The sequence below is a fragment of the Dipteris shenzhenensis genome, chromosome 24 (assembly GCF_047967505.1).
Source record: "Dipteris shenzhenensis isolate YYH24624 ecotype China chromosome 24, Dip_SZ_1.0, whole genome shotgun sequence".
In the NCBI taxonomy this organism is placed as follows: domain Eukaryota; kingdom Viridiplantae; phylum Streptophyta; class Polypodiopsida; order Gleicheniales; family Dipteridaceae; genus Dipteris; species Dipteris shenzhenensis.
The window spans coordinates 23,619,732-23,635,636 of NC_141619.1; the positions used below are offsets into that span (position 1 = coordinate 23,619,732).

The 15,905-nt window shown below is 50.1% G+C and overlaps 1 protein-coding gene across 4 annotated transcripts in view; it reads left to right on the forward strand.

The window, feature by feature from the left end:
• LOC147886393 (serine/threonine-protein kinase VIK-like) overlaps nt 1–15,905 on the forward strand; it is a 265,479-nt gene that overhangs the window by 154,376 nt on the left and 95,198 nt on the right. For all 4 annotated transcript variants that reach the window (XM_087395887.1, XM_087395889.1, XM_087395890.1 and 1 more), the window contains 2 exons: nt 3,928–3,987; nt 4,118–4,239. In XM_087395887.1, coding sequence (XP_087252013.1) covers nt 3,928–3,987; nt 4,118–4,239 — 182 coding nt within the window. The remainder of the gene's footprint in view (nt 1–3,927; nt 3,988–4,117; nt 4,240–15,905) is intronic.

Genomic DNA, 15,905 nt, shown 5'->3' on the forward strand with positions numbered 1-15,905 from the left:
TTCCTATCAGAAGAGAAGAGGAGCTGCTTGACAGTGAGTTGGCTGATGACACAGCGATTTATTTGGATGCCTCTCCACAGACATTGACTTCTTTCAGGACAGCATTGGATTTATTTTGCTTGGCGGCAGGGGCGCAGATAAATTGTTGGCATAAATCCAATGGCTTTTGGATCAGTGATGAGGACACTCCAGTTTGGGGACTTGACATAGGGTTCACTTGGGTTCAGAGGGGTGTGCCTATCAGGTATTTGGGCTGCCAGGTCGGCTTGGGTATTTCTACCACGCAGCAGTTTGCTCCCGTGTTGGAGAGCATCAGAAGGAAGCTTCTCTTTTGGAGCTCAGCCAAGCTGGATCTTGCCTCTAGAGTTGTGGTGGTCAACCAGGTCCTCTTGGCCACGGCCTGGTTTATTTGTTCATGTTGGTGCCGTTCTAGGGACTGCATCATTCAGCTCAGAAGACCGATCAGGAACTTTCTCTGGAGTGGGCTTGATGGCACAGCAGATGCCTTAGCCAGAGTGGCTTGGGAGACCCTCATCCTCCCTACACAGGATGGGGGTCTCAATATTATTGATCCAGATTTACAGTGCAGAGCCTTACTTTGCAAGATAGTGGTGCGAGGACTTATGCCAGGACAGGAACCGTGGAAGGACTTTCTTATCAGCAGCATACAGAGGTGCACACCTTCCTCAGGAGGAGACTGGATGAGCAGTGTTAGATGGATTTTCACCTCAGCACACCTCAGATCACCTTCATCCCCTCTCATGGTTGCCATTCTGAAAGCTTGGGCTAGTTTCAGAAGCTCTCTTCGGAGGATTCCTCCTTCCTCCCGGGAAGAGATTGATAGGCAGCCCATCATGTGGAACGACAGTATTTTAGATGATCGTGGCAGACCACTGGGTGCCTCACTCTACATGCAGTGGGCCAGGTGGGAGAGGGGACCTGCTTCTTCTTTGGGATCTTGGAAAGCCTTCCGTAGGCTTCCAGAGGAAACCAAGTCAGGGTTGACAGGACATCTCAGAGGGAGTGCAGGGAGGATCTTGCAGATTGAGTCAGCCCTTCCAGAGGCTTGGATAGACACAGATGATATGCCTCTCACTACCTCCACTTGGGCAAGTACTTTCTCGAGAGGCGGGGTTCCACTTCAGGTCTTAGCCTTCCGAGGTGCACAGGAGGATGCTTTGGTTTTTAGTGTCCAGGATGGTGGCAGATTGCTCAGATCTACAGATGATATATTGCTTGAGTCTGCTTTTCAGCCTATCAGGGTCGTAGGCCTTTTGATGCAGGGATCAGATTCATAGTGGTTCTTAGACCCTGACCCCCAGTTACTCTCCACCGGGTCTTGGAGACTTTGGCTCTATGGAGGAGTTCCCATCAGGTATTTACAGTGGGACCCCGGAGAGTGGGAGTGGATTGACGCGGGGCATCGAGAGAAGACCATCCCCTTCTTTCGTTACACGGTCAGTAATGCCAGGAGATTTCAGCTCAGTAGTAGAGGTTGGAGACCCTCCAGAGTTCCTCATTGGGAGACTTTTGGTATTACTGCGGATCAGCAGAGGTACTTCTGGAGGAGGCTCTGGAAATCCCACAGGAATAGAAAGATCACTATCTTCTTTTGGCTTTCTATTCATGGAGGGATTGCAGTGAACCTTTGGAGGTCCAGATTCGGAGCCGACCCTACTTGCCCTCGTTGCCTTTCTGCTTCGGAGTCTATTCAGCATTGCTTATGGGATTGCAGACAGGCGAGATTGATTTGGATGGGGATAGCCAGGATCTTCAGTCACTTTGCCCATTCCCCACTCTTTATGACTTGGGGCTCGGTGGCTTGGCTTTCTCTTACAGGACCTCAGGTTTTCTATGAGGGACTTGACTACTCCCGGGCCATTTCGGTTCGACATCATCGGGTTGAGCTCTGCTCGTTGGATGTGGTTACACACCGTCCTTTTACAGCCGTACATGCCTCTGTGGATACTTCTTGGGAGATTATAGCGAGCATAGCAGCCTGGCATATCTGGAGATCCAGATGCACAGAGGCTATGGAGGGTACTCAGGTTCATCCCTCACACACATTGGCTAGTATCTGGACAGACATCGTACACACTCTGATGGCCGTATGGACGGGTATGCAGGGGGACTCCCGTGCAGCCTCAGCTAGGAGGGCTTCTTTCTTCAGGGAATGGAAGGATTCTCCTTTCTTCTCTGAATCTACTACAGGGTTGAGATGGCACTTTCAGCCTCAGCCTTGGTTTCTTTCCACCTCACTCTGAGGGGGTTTTTTATTATCCTCATGATTTCATGATGTATTCCGCTTTGAGCTTGCTCTCGCGGGTTTTTGTTCTTACTTAATAGAAGTCTTTTTCATGAAAAAAGAAAAGAAAAAAAGAGGCCATGCTGGTGTACACCCAATCACGTAACTGTTGGCCTCTACCGGGTAGAAAGCCAATGATGTGTGTCGAACGAAAACCCTCCTCTACTCCCTCAATCATCTGCACAATGTCGGGAGGAAAGGAAACTGTGACTTTAATCTCCTCAGGTTCGGCGACGGGAGTGGCATTAGTGTCCTTTATTGTCTCAGCTTGCGCAGCTACCTCTCCTGAAAATACCCACCAAGAACTCGCAACCAACCACAAGTAAATCCCCCAAAAGAAACCTGTATAATGAATGCTCCGATCTTCAGCCTGTGTGGGATGCAAACAGGTCGCTCAGTGCTGAAGCAGACAGCTCCGCCAATGCCTGGAAACAGCCCGGAACACGAGTCGAACAGTCCCGGAGAGGGCCCTGAAACTGCCCAACCTGAAGCAAGGGAGGGGCGGGCAATCAGCAAGGGAGAGAGGCGGCCTGGCGAGGCCAGGACAGCAGGCTGAAGGGGGGGGCGCGAATTTCAGGCTGAAGCGGGGGGGGCGACCTGAGCAGGACGCTGCCAAGGGTGCCTGCGCGGCCAAGGCAGCAGGGCGACCTGGGCTAGGCACTGCCAAGAGGCCTGCGCAGCCGAGGCAGCAGGGCGCAGGGCCAAGGGGCCTGCGCGGCCGAGGCAGCAGGGCGCAGGGCGACCTGATCTGGGCGCTGCCAAGGGGCCTGCGCGGCCAAGGCAGCTAAGGAGCGAAGTGCTGCCAAGGGGCCTGCGCGGCCAAGGCAGCTAGGGAGTGAAGTGCTGCCAAGGGGGCTGGGTGATGGCGACAGGCGGTGGCGGGCAGCTGCAGACGGGGAGCTCCTCCAACGATCTTGCAAGCATTTCCATTGGGTAAATTTCCTGTTTGTAGAACTGCATTGTTGTTCACGAGTTATGCCATAGCATTTTCAGTGTCACTATCGTCTCTTTGTATTTAAGGCAGCATGCATTATACTTGCATGTAGAATAACAAATTCGGGAACAACATAGGCTCTTTGTTTATACATATTTATCCCGTATCATGTTTATGCATTCATATTATCTCCTCTACTTAAGGTCCATTTTTTGTTTTTATTTATTTATGTCTTGGAATGAATTATTTCTTTTTTTATCATAAAGAGTGAAAGGTAAATTTTACTGCATGAAAGCTTGTTTTAATCCTCTATTAGATTTTCAATCTTGTATTTTCATTAAATGTTTTCTCTTTTTTTTTTTTTGGGCAAAAAGAGACTTCTATTAAGTATTAAAGAAAAACCGTTAGAGCAAGCTCCATACGGGATACATCATGCAATGCACGAAAAGCTCAAGAGCCAAAAAGAAAGGATTGAGGCTGATAGTGCCATCTCAATCCGGTAGAAACCTCCGAGGAAAAGGGAGAACCCCTCCAAACTCGAAGAAATATAGTCCTTCTAGAAGAGGCTGCCCGTGAAGGGCCCTGCATGCTAGCCCATATGGCTATTAAATGTTTTCTCTTTTGATTGAAATACTTATTGAATAATAATATGCCAGGCTGAATTATAGCTTTTGTTTTGTGATTGCAGAGGCATGAATTATCTCCACCAACATAAGCCAGTCCTTGTTCATCGTGATTTAACACCAAAGTAGAACCTATCATCTTTTCGTTTTTTATTGATCCTATGCATAGCTGATCAAGTCCAGTTTTTGTTATGAACCTTACATTGTGTCTCTTAGATCATCAGAAATGATCCGCTTCATCTATCGTTGAATCAGAAATTTGTTGATGGACAATGCGGGGCATTTAAAAGTTGCTGATTTTGGACTAAGCAAGCTCCTTGAAGCTTCATCCAAAAATATATTGGAGACATATAACATGACAGGGGCAACGGGATCTTGTAAGATTTTCTTCTTCTTAAAGAGCACCTTCACAAGTACCTTGGTAAATGCGCATGCTAAATTATATTCCTTATGGTTTCGATAAATTTTCATTGGATTTCTTGAGCTTTGAGATACTCGTTAAGATCCTGCCCATAATCCTTGTTGTTACAAGAACCTCCCTTGGATTGGTGAATCATATTCTTGGATATCACAAGGTAGTGCATGTCTGGCATATCTGAACTAGCAAATGATATCTCAAATTATTTGTTGTTTGGGGGGGGAGGGGTTCCTATCCTTCCGGAAGTGTTACCAGAGGCCAAAGGCCACTGGCGTGAGAAGCATGAGTTTTGCAATGCTCTAATGCAATGGATCGTGCAGAGCGCACCGTGCAGTAGTGTGCGAGTGTCGTATGCTATACTGCAGTGGACAATGACGTACGAGTGCACTATGCTAAATGACAATCACCGGTGAACTCCACAACATAAGCAAAATAAGAAAATCCTACACTGGTGAACAATCCCCATATCCGGAAGAGACAAGCGAGATGAGAAAGTGACCGAGTTGGCCAATGTACATATCACTGGACGTGTCCCCAGGTCACAAGTCGCAAGTCACAAGAATACACAAGTCGCAAATCAGCAGAATACACAGGTCTATCCCCATAGTAGACAAAAGGTGCACACAAGTCTCTCCACATTCTCTCCTTGGCGAGCTCGTAGCTCTAGCCTCTATCTCTCCTCACTCTCCTCTCTTTCGCTCCCCTCTCGAATGCCGAATGCCCAATGCGAATGCCTCCTCTTCTCTCTCCCTTCTCCTTCATCCTCATCCCCCGCCTTGGAGGGTCCCTTCTTCGCTGAGAATTCCCCTCTTTCTTCCCATTGGTCATCCTCTTATCTCCTTAGCTGTTGAGGATAGCCGTTGCGCCGCTGGCTCTCTTGATGGCTTCGGCGACTTCCTGACTCCCTGACTCGCTAGCCTGATGGTGTAAATTCTCCATGTGCAGGTGAGCTGGTTCACCGCACCTCTTGATGGCTTCGGCGACTTTCTGACTCCCTGACTCGCCAGCCCGATGGTGTAAATTCTCCATGTGCAGGTGAGCTGGTTCACCGCACCACTGTATCACTGAACCACTGTGTAATATAAATACTCCTGACTGCTCCATGTGCTAAGCTCACTCTCCATGTGCGCAGCTCTTGATGAGATCACCTTGGACACGGTACTCCTGGTTGACCTGTGTCGACCTGTGGTTGACCTGTGTTCACCTGTGGTTAACATGTGTCGACCTATGGTTGACAGCCTCGGACAGTACTCCTGATGAACCCGTGTGATCGCGTGGCTAACTTGTGTTGACACATGGTCAACATGTGGTCAACAGATGTCGTCATGTGGTCAACGCCTGTCGACAGGTGGTCGTGTGATAAGGTAACAGTTTCCCCCGCCACTATCATTCACCGTCCCGGTGAATAGAAAGGTTGGACGAATCCGTCATAGAAAAATAAAGATGAACTTTCAAACCATGGATATGGTGATGGAGTGGGAAAAGGACAGAGTACAGACCATGTGGTTGGCCGTGGGAGTAATCCAAGATTTGTATTAAGTGGAGATGTGAAAAACAAATTGCTGTATTACAAGGGACAGCATGGAAAATTGCAGAAAAAACTGAGTACAACTTGAGGTAAAACACTGATATTTACAGTGAGGGCCAAACAGCTTGGCAAAATCTAACAGTGCAAAAAAAAAACCCAAACACCAGCAGCCATGTATCAACTCTTCTATGAGATTACAGAGGGTGGTAAAGCTGCAGCCTGTTCCTCTGCCTTCTCCTCTTCCGCCTTCGTATTTGCCTCTGTTTCTTTTTGCGCATCCCTTTGCTTTGGCTCAGTCATAGGTATCTGTGGATGGGGTGCTTCCTCCTCACACTCAAGCGTGTCCATCACATTTCTCAGATTGTCATACTTGTCTTTATATCGGTGGTATCGCCGGTAGTAATGATTCTTTTGCTCTTGCAAGGTGGACTGGGAAGTCTGGAGGGTGGCCAACTGCATCCGAAGAGCTGTGAATTCTTCCTCCATGGATGCACGCTTCTTTTCCAATTCAGCCACTCTGGATTCTGATTTTTCTTTGGCAATCTCAGAGGAAGACAAAGACTCTTTTAACTTGGTAATCTCCTGGTGAAATCTGGTCACCTCGGTGACATGCTGGCTGTGCAAAGTTGCCAGGGCTGCAGCATGATGGCTGCGCAAAGATGTCATTGCTGCTTCCCATTCCTGCCTGTGATTATGGAGGCAATCCTCAAGGGCAGCCTTCTGAATATTCCAAGCGATGTCACGCTCATGTATTGCTGAGTCCTTCTCTTTCTGCCACCTTTCCTCCTGTTGTCGAAGTGTTACGCTAGTGGCGCGCTGCTGGGCTGCCTGAGCTCTCTCGAATTCTAACTTTAAATGTTGCTGTTGAGAGAGGAGCTTATGAGCATAACCTGTGGAATTGAAGACCGCTGTCCCAAGCTGTGTGAAGGTGTCATCCATGATACGCTGAGCAAGGTGCAGGGACCTTTTCATCCACGCATACCTGTCGCTGTAATTCACCCTGTCCGCCAAATTAATGACGTCCCCCAATTCCTCAAACATGTCAGGAAGAGCTCCCTCTTCCTCGGTTGACAGGTTTCCTGTAGGTGCCAATTTGTCCAAGTGCACAAAACATGTCGGGGCCCTGGAGATCTTTTTGTTCTGTGCGAGGCAGTCCTGCAAGGGAATGGTGAAGATTTGAGTGAGATCCTCCTCTTCCCCACATACTGGTGAGCGTTTTTTGTGAAGGACAGATAGTAGTTGGCTGTAATCTTCATTCTGTTTTTCCACCAGGGAAATATTTGAAAGAGGTGGGCCCGATGAAGCAGCTATGTAAGCTGTGAACATATCATTTTCATGAAGGGGTGGGCAATCCACAGATTTGGGCAGAATCCCTCCCTCAAATACCTCCTCTGAGGCTGAAGTGGCCGATGGAGCATCTCCGCGAGAGGGGCTCCCACTCCCGTCTCTAGTCCTGTCTCTGCCTGGGGAGGCTGAAATGTGAAGTACACCCTGGGATGACATCTCCTGAGAAAGCCCATGGGAGTGGGAGTCGGCGGGTCCCAGGCTAAGATTCAGGTCCAATACCTGGTCCAAAACATGGTCAGAGGTCGCCTGAACTGTGGTGATGACTGCATCGGTGAAAGTGGTAGGGGGTGAAGACGAAACAGCTGCAGTCCTGCGTAACAATACACCTGTCGAGGAAGTCCCGGGTACAACAGTCGTCGTCACGGGTACAACAGGAGGTGTACCTGGTGCAATCCCTCCCATGGAAAGTCTGGAGATCGCTGGAGAAGCCTGGACAAGTGTGACTGATGGAGAGGCAAGTCCTGGCACGGGCACGACTGATGGAGATACAAGACATGTCACTGATGGTAACCCTGTGGCACCGGTAACAGAATATGCTGAAGAAGCTCCGGTGCAGACTTCCGGAGGTGGCGCTCGCCGAGGTGTCCTCCTGAGCGAAAGAGGAGAAGAGGCAGTCCCGAGGGAAGGAACACTGGAAGTGACAGTGAACGATGTGGAAGAGGGGGTGACAGGAGGGGAGAGAGATATGGAAGGGAGGCGACCTGTGACAATGGGCGGAGGGTTGGCCTTCCATTGATGAAGTAAGAAGGTGAGGTGGGGCCCACAAGTACAGGTATATGTGCCCCGACGCTTGCGAACTGTGTTACGAAAGGCAGAGTAGAAGAGTGAGGCGAAATCATAGGGAGTGACCGAGAGGATGGAGTCTAAGGCAGAATGGATCGCCTTGGTGATGAAGAAGTGGCCTGGGGCAGAGTAGAAGTGTGTGAACAAATACCTCGCTAGAAGCGCCTCTCGGCTGTTTCCCTCGAGAACTTTCTTGCATTCATGTCCTCTGCGATGAGTTTTGCAGGTAGACAAGAAGGACAGGAATGTGGGTGAGCCAGTGTGAGGTGGCAAAAAGGGAAGTGTGGGAAGACGGAGATATGTGGATACGAGACTAGGAGTGAACATGTGACGGGAATTCAAGAATCCGAATGTGTCTGTTGCAAAGTCATAAGACTGAATGAACGCAGTACACATTTGGACGTCCACCTGGGGAAGTGTGACATCATCAAACTCCACGAGAGACATGCGGGCTATCTCATCAGGTGACAAGATACTAGACAGCTTGAGTGTGGGATCGAGGAAAGGTTTGAAAACCACCCGAATGATCGAGGAGGATGAAGCTGGGGGTGGAAGATCACAAGCCGTACTTTGTGGGGCCAAATCACCGCCACCGTTACTGTGACCACTGTGCCCACTGGATGCCTTGGATGGTGTTTTGATTGTACCTGTGGGGGGCAGATAGTCAGAGCCTCCATGATCTGAATCAGAAGAACTCGAAAAGGGGGATAGCTCCTCATCCGATATGATAGTGATCCTGTCGGAGGGAGGTGAATCAACTGCTCGAGGTCGTTTCGAAGTGCTTTGTGGTGTAGACCCGGCACCCAGGTCATCAGTGGTGCGTTTGCCAAGTGATGCCATGGAAGATGGTCCCGATCCTGTCGTGTGGCCTGCTCGAGCCCGATGGAAGTCAACGAATAAAGTATCGCGGGGTAATCTGGGTTTGTACTTGTGGCGAGAGGCACGGGTAGGCATGAACGATGGCGTCGGATGGAGAGGAAAAGGGTACGGAGGGGGTGTCGATGTCGAGGTCTGGAGAGGCAAGGAGGGAGGAGGAGGTGTTGATGTCGAGGTTCAGCCCGGAATCTGCTACGAGAGGATTCCGTAGCAGAGCCACCAGTGCAGGCCCATGCTTCGATGGAGAGGAAAAGAGTGAGGAAGGGGTGTCGGTGGAGAGGGAGAGTAAAAGGACGGATGTAGACTAGGGGGAAGGAGGGGGGCTGGAGCTAGGAGGGGAGAGGGGGAGATGCAGAGGGTGTAGGGAGGAGAAGGGGGGAGAGCTGCGCAGGAGAGGGGGACGTAGGCAGGTAGAGGGAGAGGGGGGGAGGGGCTGCGCAGAAGAGGGGGGGGGGGCAGGGTGGCGGGTAGAGGGAGAAAGGGAGGGGGCTGTTGCGCAGGAGAGGGGGGGAGGGCAGGTAGAGGGAGAGGAGGGAGGGGTTGTTGCGCAGGAGGGGAGGGGGCAGGTAGAGGGAGAGGACGGAGGTGCTGCGCAGGAAGGAGGGGGAGAAGCAGGGTGGTGAGGAGAGGAAGAGGGGGGGCTGTTGCGCAGGAGGGGAGGGGGCAGGTAGAGGGAGAGGAGGGAGGGGCTGTTGCGCAGGAGGGGAGGGGGCAGGTAGAGGGAGAGGAGGAAGAGGCTGTTGCGCAGGAGGGGAGGGGGCAGGTAGAGGGAGAGGAGGGAGAGGCTGTTGCGCAGGAGGGGAGGGGGCAGGTAGAGGGAGAGGAGGGAGGGGCTGTTGCGCAGGAGGGGAGGGGGCAGGTAGAGGGAGAGGAGGGAGGTGCTGCGCAGGAAGGAGGGGGAGAAGCAGGGTGGTGAGGAGAGGAAGGGAGGGGGGGGCTGTTGCGCAGGAGGGGAGGGGGCAGGTAGAGGGAGAGGAGGGAGGTGCTGTTGCGCAGGAGGGGAGGGGGCAGGTAGAGGGAGAGGAGGGAGGTGCTGCGCAGGAAGGAGGGGGAGAAGCAGGGTGGTGAGGAGAGGAAGGGAGGGGGGGGGCTGTTGCGCAGGAGGGGAGGGGGCAGGTAGAGGGAGAGGAGGGAGGTGCTGTTGCGCAGGAGGGGAGGGGGCAGGTAGAGGGAGAGGAGGGAGGTGCTGCGCAGGAAGGAGGGGGAGAAGCAGGGTGGTGAGGAGAGGAAGAGAGGGGGGGCTGTGTCGCAGGAGGAGAGAGAAGCGGTGGTGAGGAGAAGAAGAGAGGGGGCCTGTTTCGCAGGAGGGGAGAGGAGGGGTGGTGAGGAGAGGAAGAGAGGGGGAGTTGTTTTGCAGGAGGGGAGGCAGGAGGGGAGGGGAGGGGTGGTGAGGAGAGGAAGAGGGGGGGGGGCTGTTTCGCAGGAGGGGAGAGGAGGGGTGGTGAGGAGGGGCGGGGTGGCGGGTAGTAGAGGGAGAGAAGGGGAAGAGAGGGAGCTGCGTGGAGAGGGAGCGAGCTGGTTGCCAAGGGGAGGAGAGTTGGGAGGAGGATAGTTGGCCACCCAACTAGCACGCTTGTGAGGGTGGTATGTAAAGGGTGGAGAAACCAATGGAGGGGAGAGAAAGCCAGAAAGCAAATCCGCCAAACTTAGCCTTATCCACCAAAAATAGCATATCCACTAAATTTAGCATATTCGTCAAATTTAGCTTATTGCCAAATTTAGCATATCTGCCACATTTAGCTAAGTGCCAAAAATAGGTTGGACGTGCATAGGATGATGGAAGATGGAAGAAAAGGAGATGAGTGTGACAAAGGTGGAAAGAGAAGGTATTTGTAAGAGGGAGGTAGGGGTTTGGTCATAGGGTGGAAAGAGAAGGTGTTTGTAAGAGAGAGGTGGAGAGTTGGACATAGGGTGGAAAGAGAAGGTTTTTGTAAGAGAGAGGTAGAAGTTGGACATAGGGTGGAAAGAGAAGGGTTTTGTAAGAGAGAGGTAGAAGTTGGACATAGGGTGGAAAGAGAAGGTTTTTGTAAGAGAGAGGTAGAAGTTGGACATAGGGTGGAAAGAGAAGGTTTTTGTAAGAGAGAGGTAGGGAGTTGGACAGAGGGTGGAAAGAGAAGGGTTTTGTAAGAGAGAGGTAGGGAGTTGGACATAGGGTGGAAAGAGAAGGTGTTTGTAAGAGAGAGGTAGGGAGTTGGACAGAGGGTGGAAAGAGAAGGTGTTTGTAAGAGAGAGGTAGAAGTTGGACATAGGGTGGAAAGAGAAGGTTTTTGTAAGAGAGAGGTAGGGAGTTGGACAGAGGGTGGAAAGAGAAGGGTTTTGTAAGAGAGAGGTAGGGAGTTGGACAGAGGGTGGAAAGAGAAGGGTTTTGTAAGAGAGAGGTAGGGAGTTGGACATAGGGTGGAAAGAGAAGGTGTTTGTAAGAGAGAGGTAGGGAGTTGGACAGAGGGTGGAAAGAGAAGGTTTTTGTAAGAGAGAGGTAGAATTTGGACAGAGGGTGGAAAGAGAAGAGTTTTGTAAGAGAGAGGTAGAAGTTGGACATAGGGTGGAAAGAGAAGGTTTTGTAAGAGAGAGGTAGGGAGTTGGACAGAGGGTGGAAAGAGAAGAGTTTTGTAAGAGAGAGGTAGAAGTTGGACAGAGGGTGGAAAGAGAAGGTTTTTGTAAGAGAGAGCTAGAAGTTGGACATAGGGTGGAAAGAGAAGGTTTTTGTAAGAGAGAGGTAGGGAGTTGGACAGAGGGTGGAAAGAGAAGGGTTTTGTAAGAGAGAGGTAGGGAGTTGGACAGAGGGTGGAAAGAGAAGGGTTTTGTAAGAGAGAGGTAGGGAGTTGGACATAGGGTGGAAAGAGAAGGTGTTTGTAAGAGAGAGGTAGGGAGTTGGACAGAGGGTGGAAAGAGAAGGTGTTTGTAAGAGAGAGGTAGAAGTTGGACATAGGGTGGAAAGAGAAGGTTTTTGTAAGAGAGAGGTAGAAGTTGGACATAGGGTGGAAAGAGAAGGTTTTTGTAAGAGAGAGGTAGGGAGTTGGACAGAGGGTGGAAAGAGAAGGGTTTTGTAAGAGAGAGGTAGGGAGTTGGACAGAGGGTGGAAAGAGAAGGGTTTTGTAAGAGAGAGGTAGGAGTTGGAGAGAAGGTAGAAGGAGAAGGAGTTTGTAAAACAGGATGAAAAGGGGAGGCCGTAGTTAGAGAGAGAAAGTAACACAGAGTGAAAAAGGGAGGCCGCATTTTAAGGGTGGTCATTTAGAGAGAGATACTGGCACGGGATGGAAAAAGGTGGTCACACTTAGAGAGAGAAAGTGGCTCGGGGTGAAAAATGGAGGGCTCACTTAGAGAGAGAAAGTGACATTCGAGTGGAAAGAGAAGGACCCATTTAGAGAGAAAAATTGGCACCAAGGGGAGAGAGGAGGAGCCATGTAGAGAGAGAAAGTGGCACTAGGGGCAGAGAGGAGGACCCTCGTAGAAAGAGAAAATGACCCTCACTCAGAGGGAGAAGATGTCACCATGAAGGAGGAGGACTAGGAGGGTGCTTTCTCATTGATCATGGTACCTCTTGATGCGTGACCCATTCACCGGGGCAGGTAGAAGTCTGCCTTCTAAAGTGGCCAAGTAGACTCCGCCACTTGGGATAAGCTTGGCAATGAGAAATGGACCTGTCCAACCACTCACAAACTTAGGTTTGTGTTTGAGAAACTTACTGGAATACAAAAGTACTAAATCTCCGACTTTGAAATTCCTTTTTCTGAGGTTCCGGTCATGCCAAGCTTTTTGTCGCTTCTGCCAAACTTCTTGAGCGAAAACTGCTTCACGTCGATGCTCTGCCAGTGCTTCCAAATCCCACAAGCGTTCCATTGTGCAGGCTTCAAGGTTGTCATTTTTGTCTGGAAGAATCCTGTGAGTGTCAAGATGAAATTCATAAGGCATAACGGCCTCCAATCCATAGACAAGCTCGAAGGGTGAATACCCAGTACTCGCCTTGTAAGCCGTTCGATAGGCGAATAAAGCAGCTGGGAGTACGTCGTCCCAATCGGCTAGAGAATTTAGGCAAAGTCGATGCACGATCCCGCACATTGTGCGATTTGAGCTCTCAGCTAGACCATTGGCACGTGGGTAATAGGGAGATGAAAATTTGTGAACTATTTGAAGCAGGTGAACTAGTGCAGCAATGGTGTCATTTAGGAAGTGAGACCCTCTATCACTTATCAACTCAACAGGACAACCAAACCGAGAGATGATCTGGTCATATAGAAATGTGGCTACTACCTGGGCTGTACAGTTTTTGACTGCCTTGGCTTCGACCCATTTGGTTCCATAGTCGGTGGCAAGCAGAGCATATTTGTTCCCTCGGCGTGTGGCAGGAGAGATGGGCCCAATGAAATCCAATCCCCAGCGATAGAAGGGAGGCACCGGAGTGAATGGTTTGAGAGGGAGGTACTCACGCCTTGTAGGCTTGGGGCCCGCTCGTTGACATGAATCACATCTGGTCACATGATCATGGCAGTCGCGGAAGAGCTTGGGCCACCAGAACCCTGCTCGCATGATCTTACGAGCAGTAGCATCTGAGGCCATATGCCCTCCACCTATGCCAGCATGTGCCTCTTTAAGAATGGATTGTGTCTCGTGCGGAAGCACACACCGTCTCAATATTTGATCCTTCCCAAGCTTGTACAATTGACCTGCAATCAACTTGAAAGGAGCAGCTTGAAGGATCCGTTTGCGTTTCTCTGTTGGAGTTAATCCTGGAGGAAAGCCACCTGTAGACAAGAGGTGTACTATGTTGGCATACCATGGTGGGAAGCAGTCCACCGCAAATAGGCATTCATCAGGTAGTGCTGTTATTCCGAACAAGCCTGCATCGGGTAAGTCATCGGTGATACCACTGGCTGGTTCCCCGGAATGTAACCTGGACAAGTGGTCTGCAGGTTGATGCAGTCTCCCAGCCCTCACCACAATGTCGAATTCAAATTCTTGAAAAAGAAGAATCCATCTGCTTATCCGGCCACCAAGAGTAGGCTTATTCAATAAATACTTAAGAGCTTGATGATCAGTGATGATCACAAACTTGTTGCCCAAGAGGTAGTGACGATACTTGGTCATGGCATAAACCATGCCGAGGCCCTCCCTTTCTGTGGTACTGTAATTGCGTTCTGCTCCATTGAGTTGTCGACTCGCGAAGTAGATGGGCAAATCAATCTTAGTATCCTGGTTAGGTTGAGCCAGTATAGCACCTACTGCCCACCCACTAGCATCCACATGGACATGAAAAATTACATCCCAATCGGGCTGCCTGAGGATGGGGGCCTTCACGAGGCGATGCTTCAGATCATCAAAGGCTAGTTGTTGTGGGGTGGCCCAGACAAACGATCGGTCTTGATGTAGGAGTTCTGTCAGTGCAATAGCAATGTCGGCATAGAAACGTATGAACCTTCGGTAATATCCTACATGCCCTAAGAAGGACTTCACCTCTTTGGGTGTACGAGGAATGGGCAATGAGATGATCACCTCTACCTTTGCGGGATCTGTGGTCATGCCCTCAGCAGAAACAATATGACCAAGGAGAACACCTCGGAGTGCGAGAAAGAAACATTTGTCAGGGTTCAAACACAAGCGCACTTCTCTGCACTTATCAAAGACCCATCTCAACTTATGTAGATGATCATTTTGTATGGCCGGATCAAGATGGGAGGCCGATTTGCCATTAAAAACAGAGAAGTCATCTAGAAATACCTCAAGAAACTTGCCGATATTCTCTTGAAAGAGTTTGGTTACAAGTCGTTGAAAGGTTGCCGGGGCATTACATAGTCCAAAGGGCATCATTCGGTAGGCGTATGTTCCCCATTGAGTGACAAAGGTAGTCTTGGGCTGATCCTGTTCTTTCACTCGAACTTGGTTGTACCCGCTATATCCATCCATGAATGAGTATAAAGCATGTCCTGCCACTGTCTCCAACACTCTATCTGTGAAAGGAAGGGGGAACCTATCACGTCGTGTTGCAGCATTCAAACTCCGATAGTCAACACATATTCTAAGTTTGCCGGTCTCTCTTTTGGGTACAATGACAATTCCACTGACCCAATCGGAGTAATCCACTGGGTAGATTAATCCTGCTTGCTCCATTTTCTGTATATCTGTTTGGACTGCCTTGCCGTAGTTGGGATTCATGCGGTATGGACCTTTAATCACAGGGTCTGCATCGGGATATAAGTCGATGCTATGCTCCATGAAATCAGCGGGGACCCCCTTCAGATCCTTGTAGGACCAAGCAAAGACATCCACAAATTCTTTAAAAAGGTCGGTGACTGCAGCTAGAAGATAGTCATGTTCCCAGACCCAAGTGGCTAACTTCAAATGCCTGGGTTGGTCCTCACTTCCAATGTTGAGATACCGCCAGTTCTGTGCCTCATCAACAGGGGCAATGCATTGGGATGTTGAGGTACTTGGTTCACCCATTCTCAGTCCTGTATGTGCTGGAGTATCTTCAAGGGGAAAGTCCCCCTCCACTTCTCTCAACCAAGATGAGGGGTAAGTAACTGGGGGGTTCTCAGGCATTGACTGAGATGTAGAATCAGTAGATGTTGCAGATGTTGTGTGCCTTCGATGCCTCGGTGACTGTTTCAGCATGCCCCGGTAAGGTAAGCCTTCCACCTCATAAGTGGTTTCCGGAAGGTCTTGAATTGAGGGGTGGTCGGCTTCTGATAAGAAAAGGTCAAGCAAAGTGAGATCGGCCATGTCCTCCTCTCTGTATCCGGTATGCACCCTGGGTCCGCCCAAGACCTCAAGCTGTTGGTGGTGATTCTCCTCAAGTTCAGCAATGTCTATGTCACTTTCTTCTAAATCACTATCATCATCAGTCTCGTCTTCATTAGTGTTCTTGTTTTCTCTATCACCATCATTGCACTTAGCAGCACCATGGTTGTACACCGTAGTACCATGGTTGTGCACTGTAATACCATGATTGTACTCTGAAGTACCATTGGTGGGTTGTGCCCTACTAGCCTCGTCCCTAGTAGATCCTTCATTGTATCCTATAGTATTGTCAGCATCATTTTGACCAATGTCCTCCATGTCGGCCACTGGACGATCCTCAATGTTTACTGCAGTAC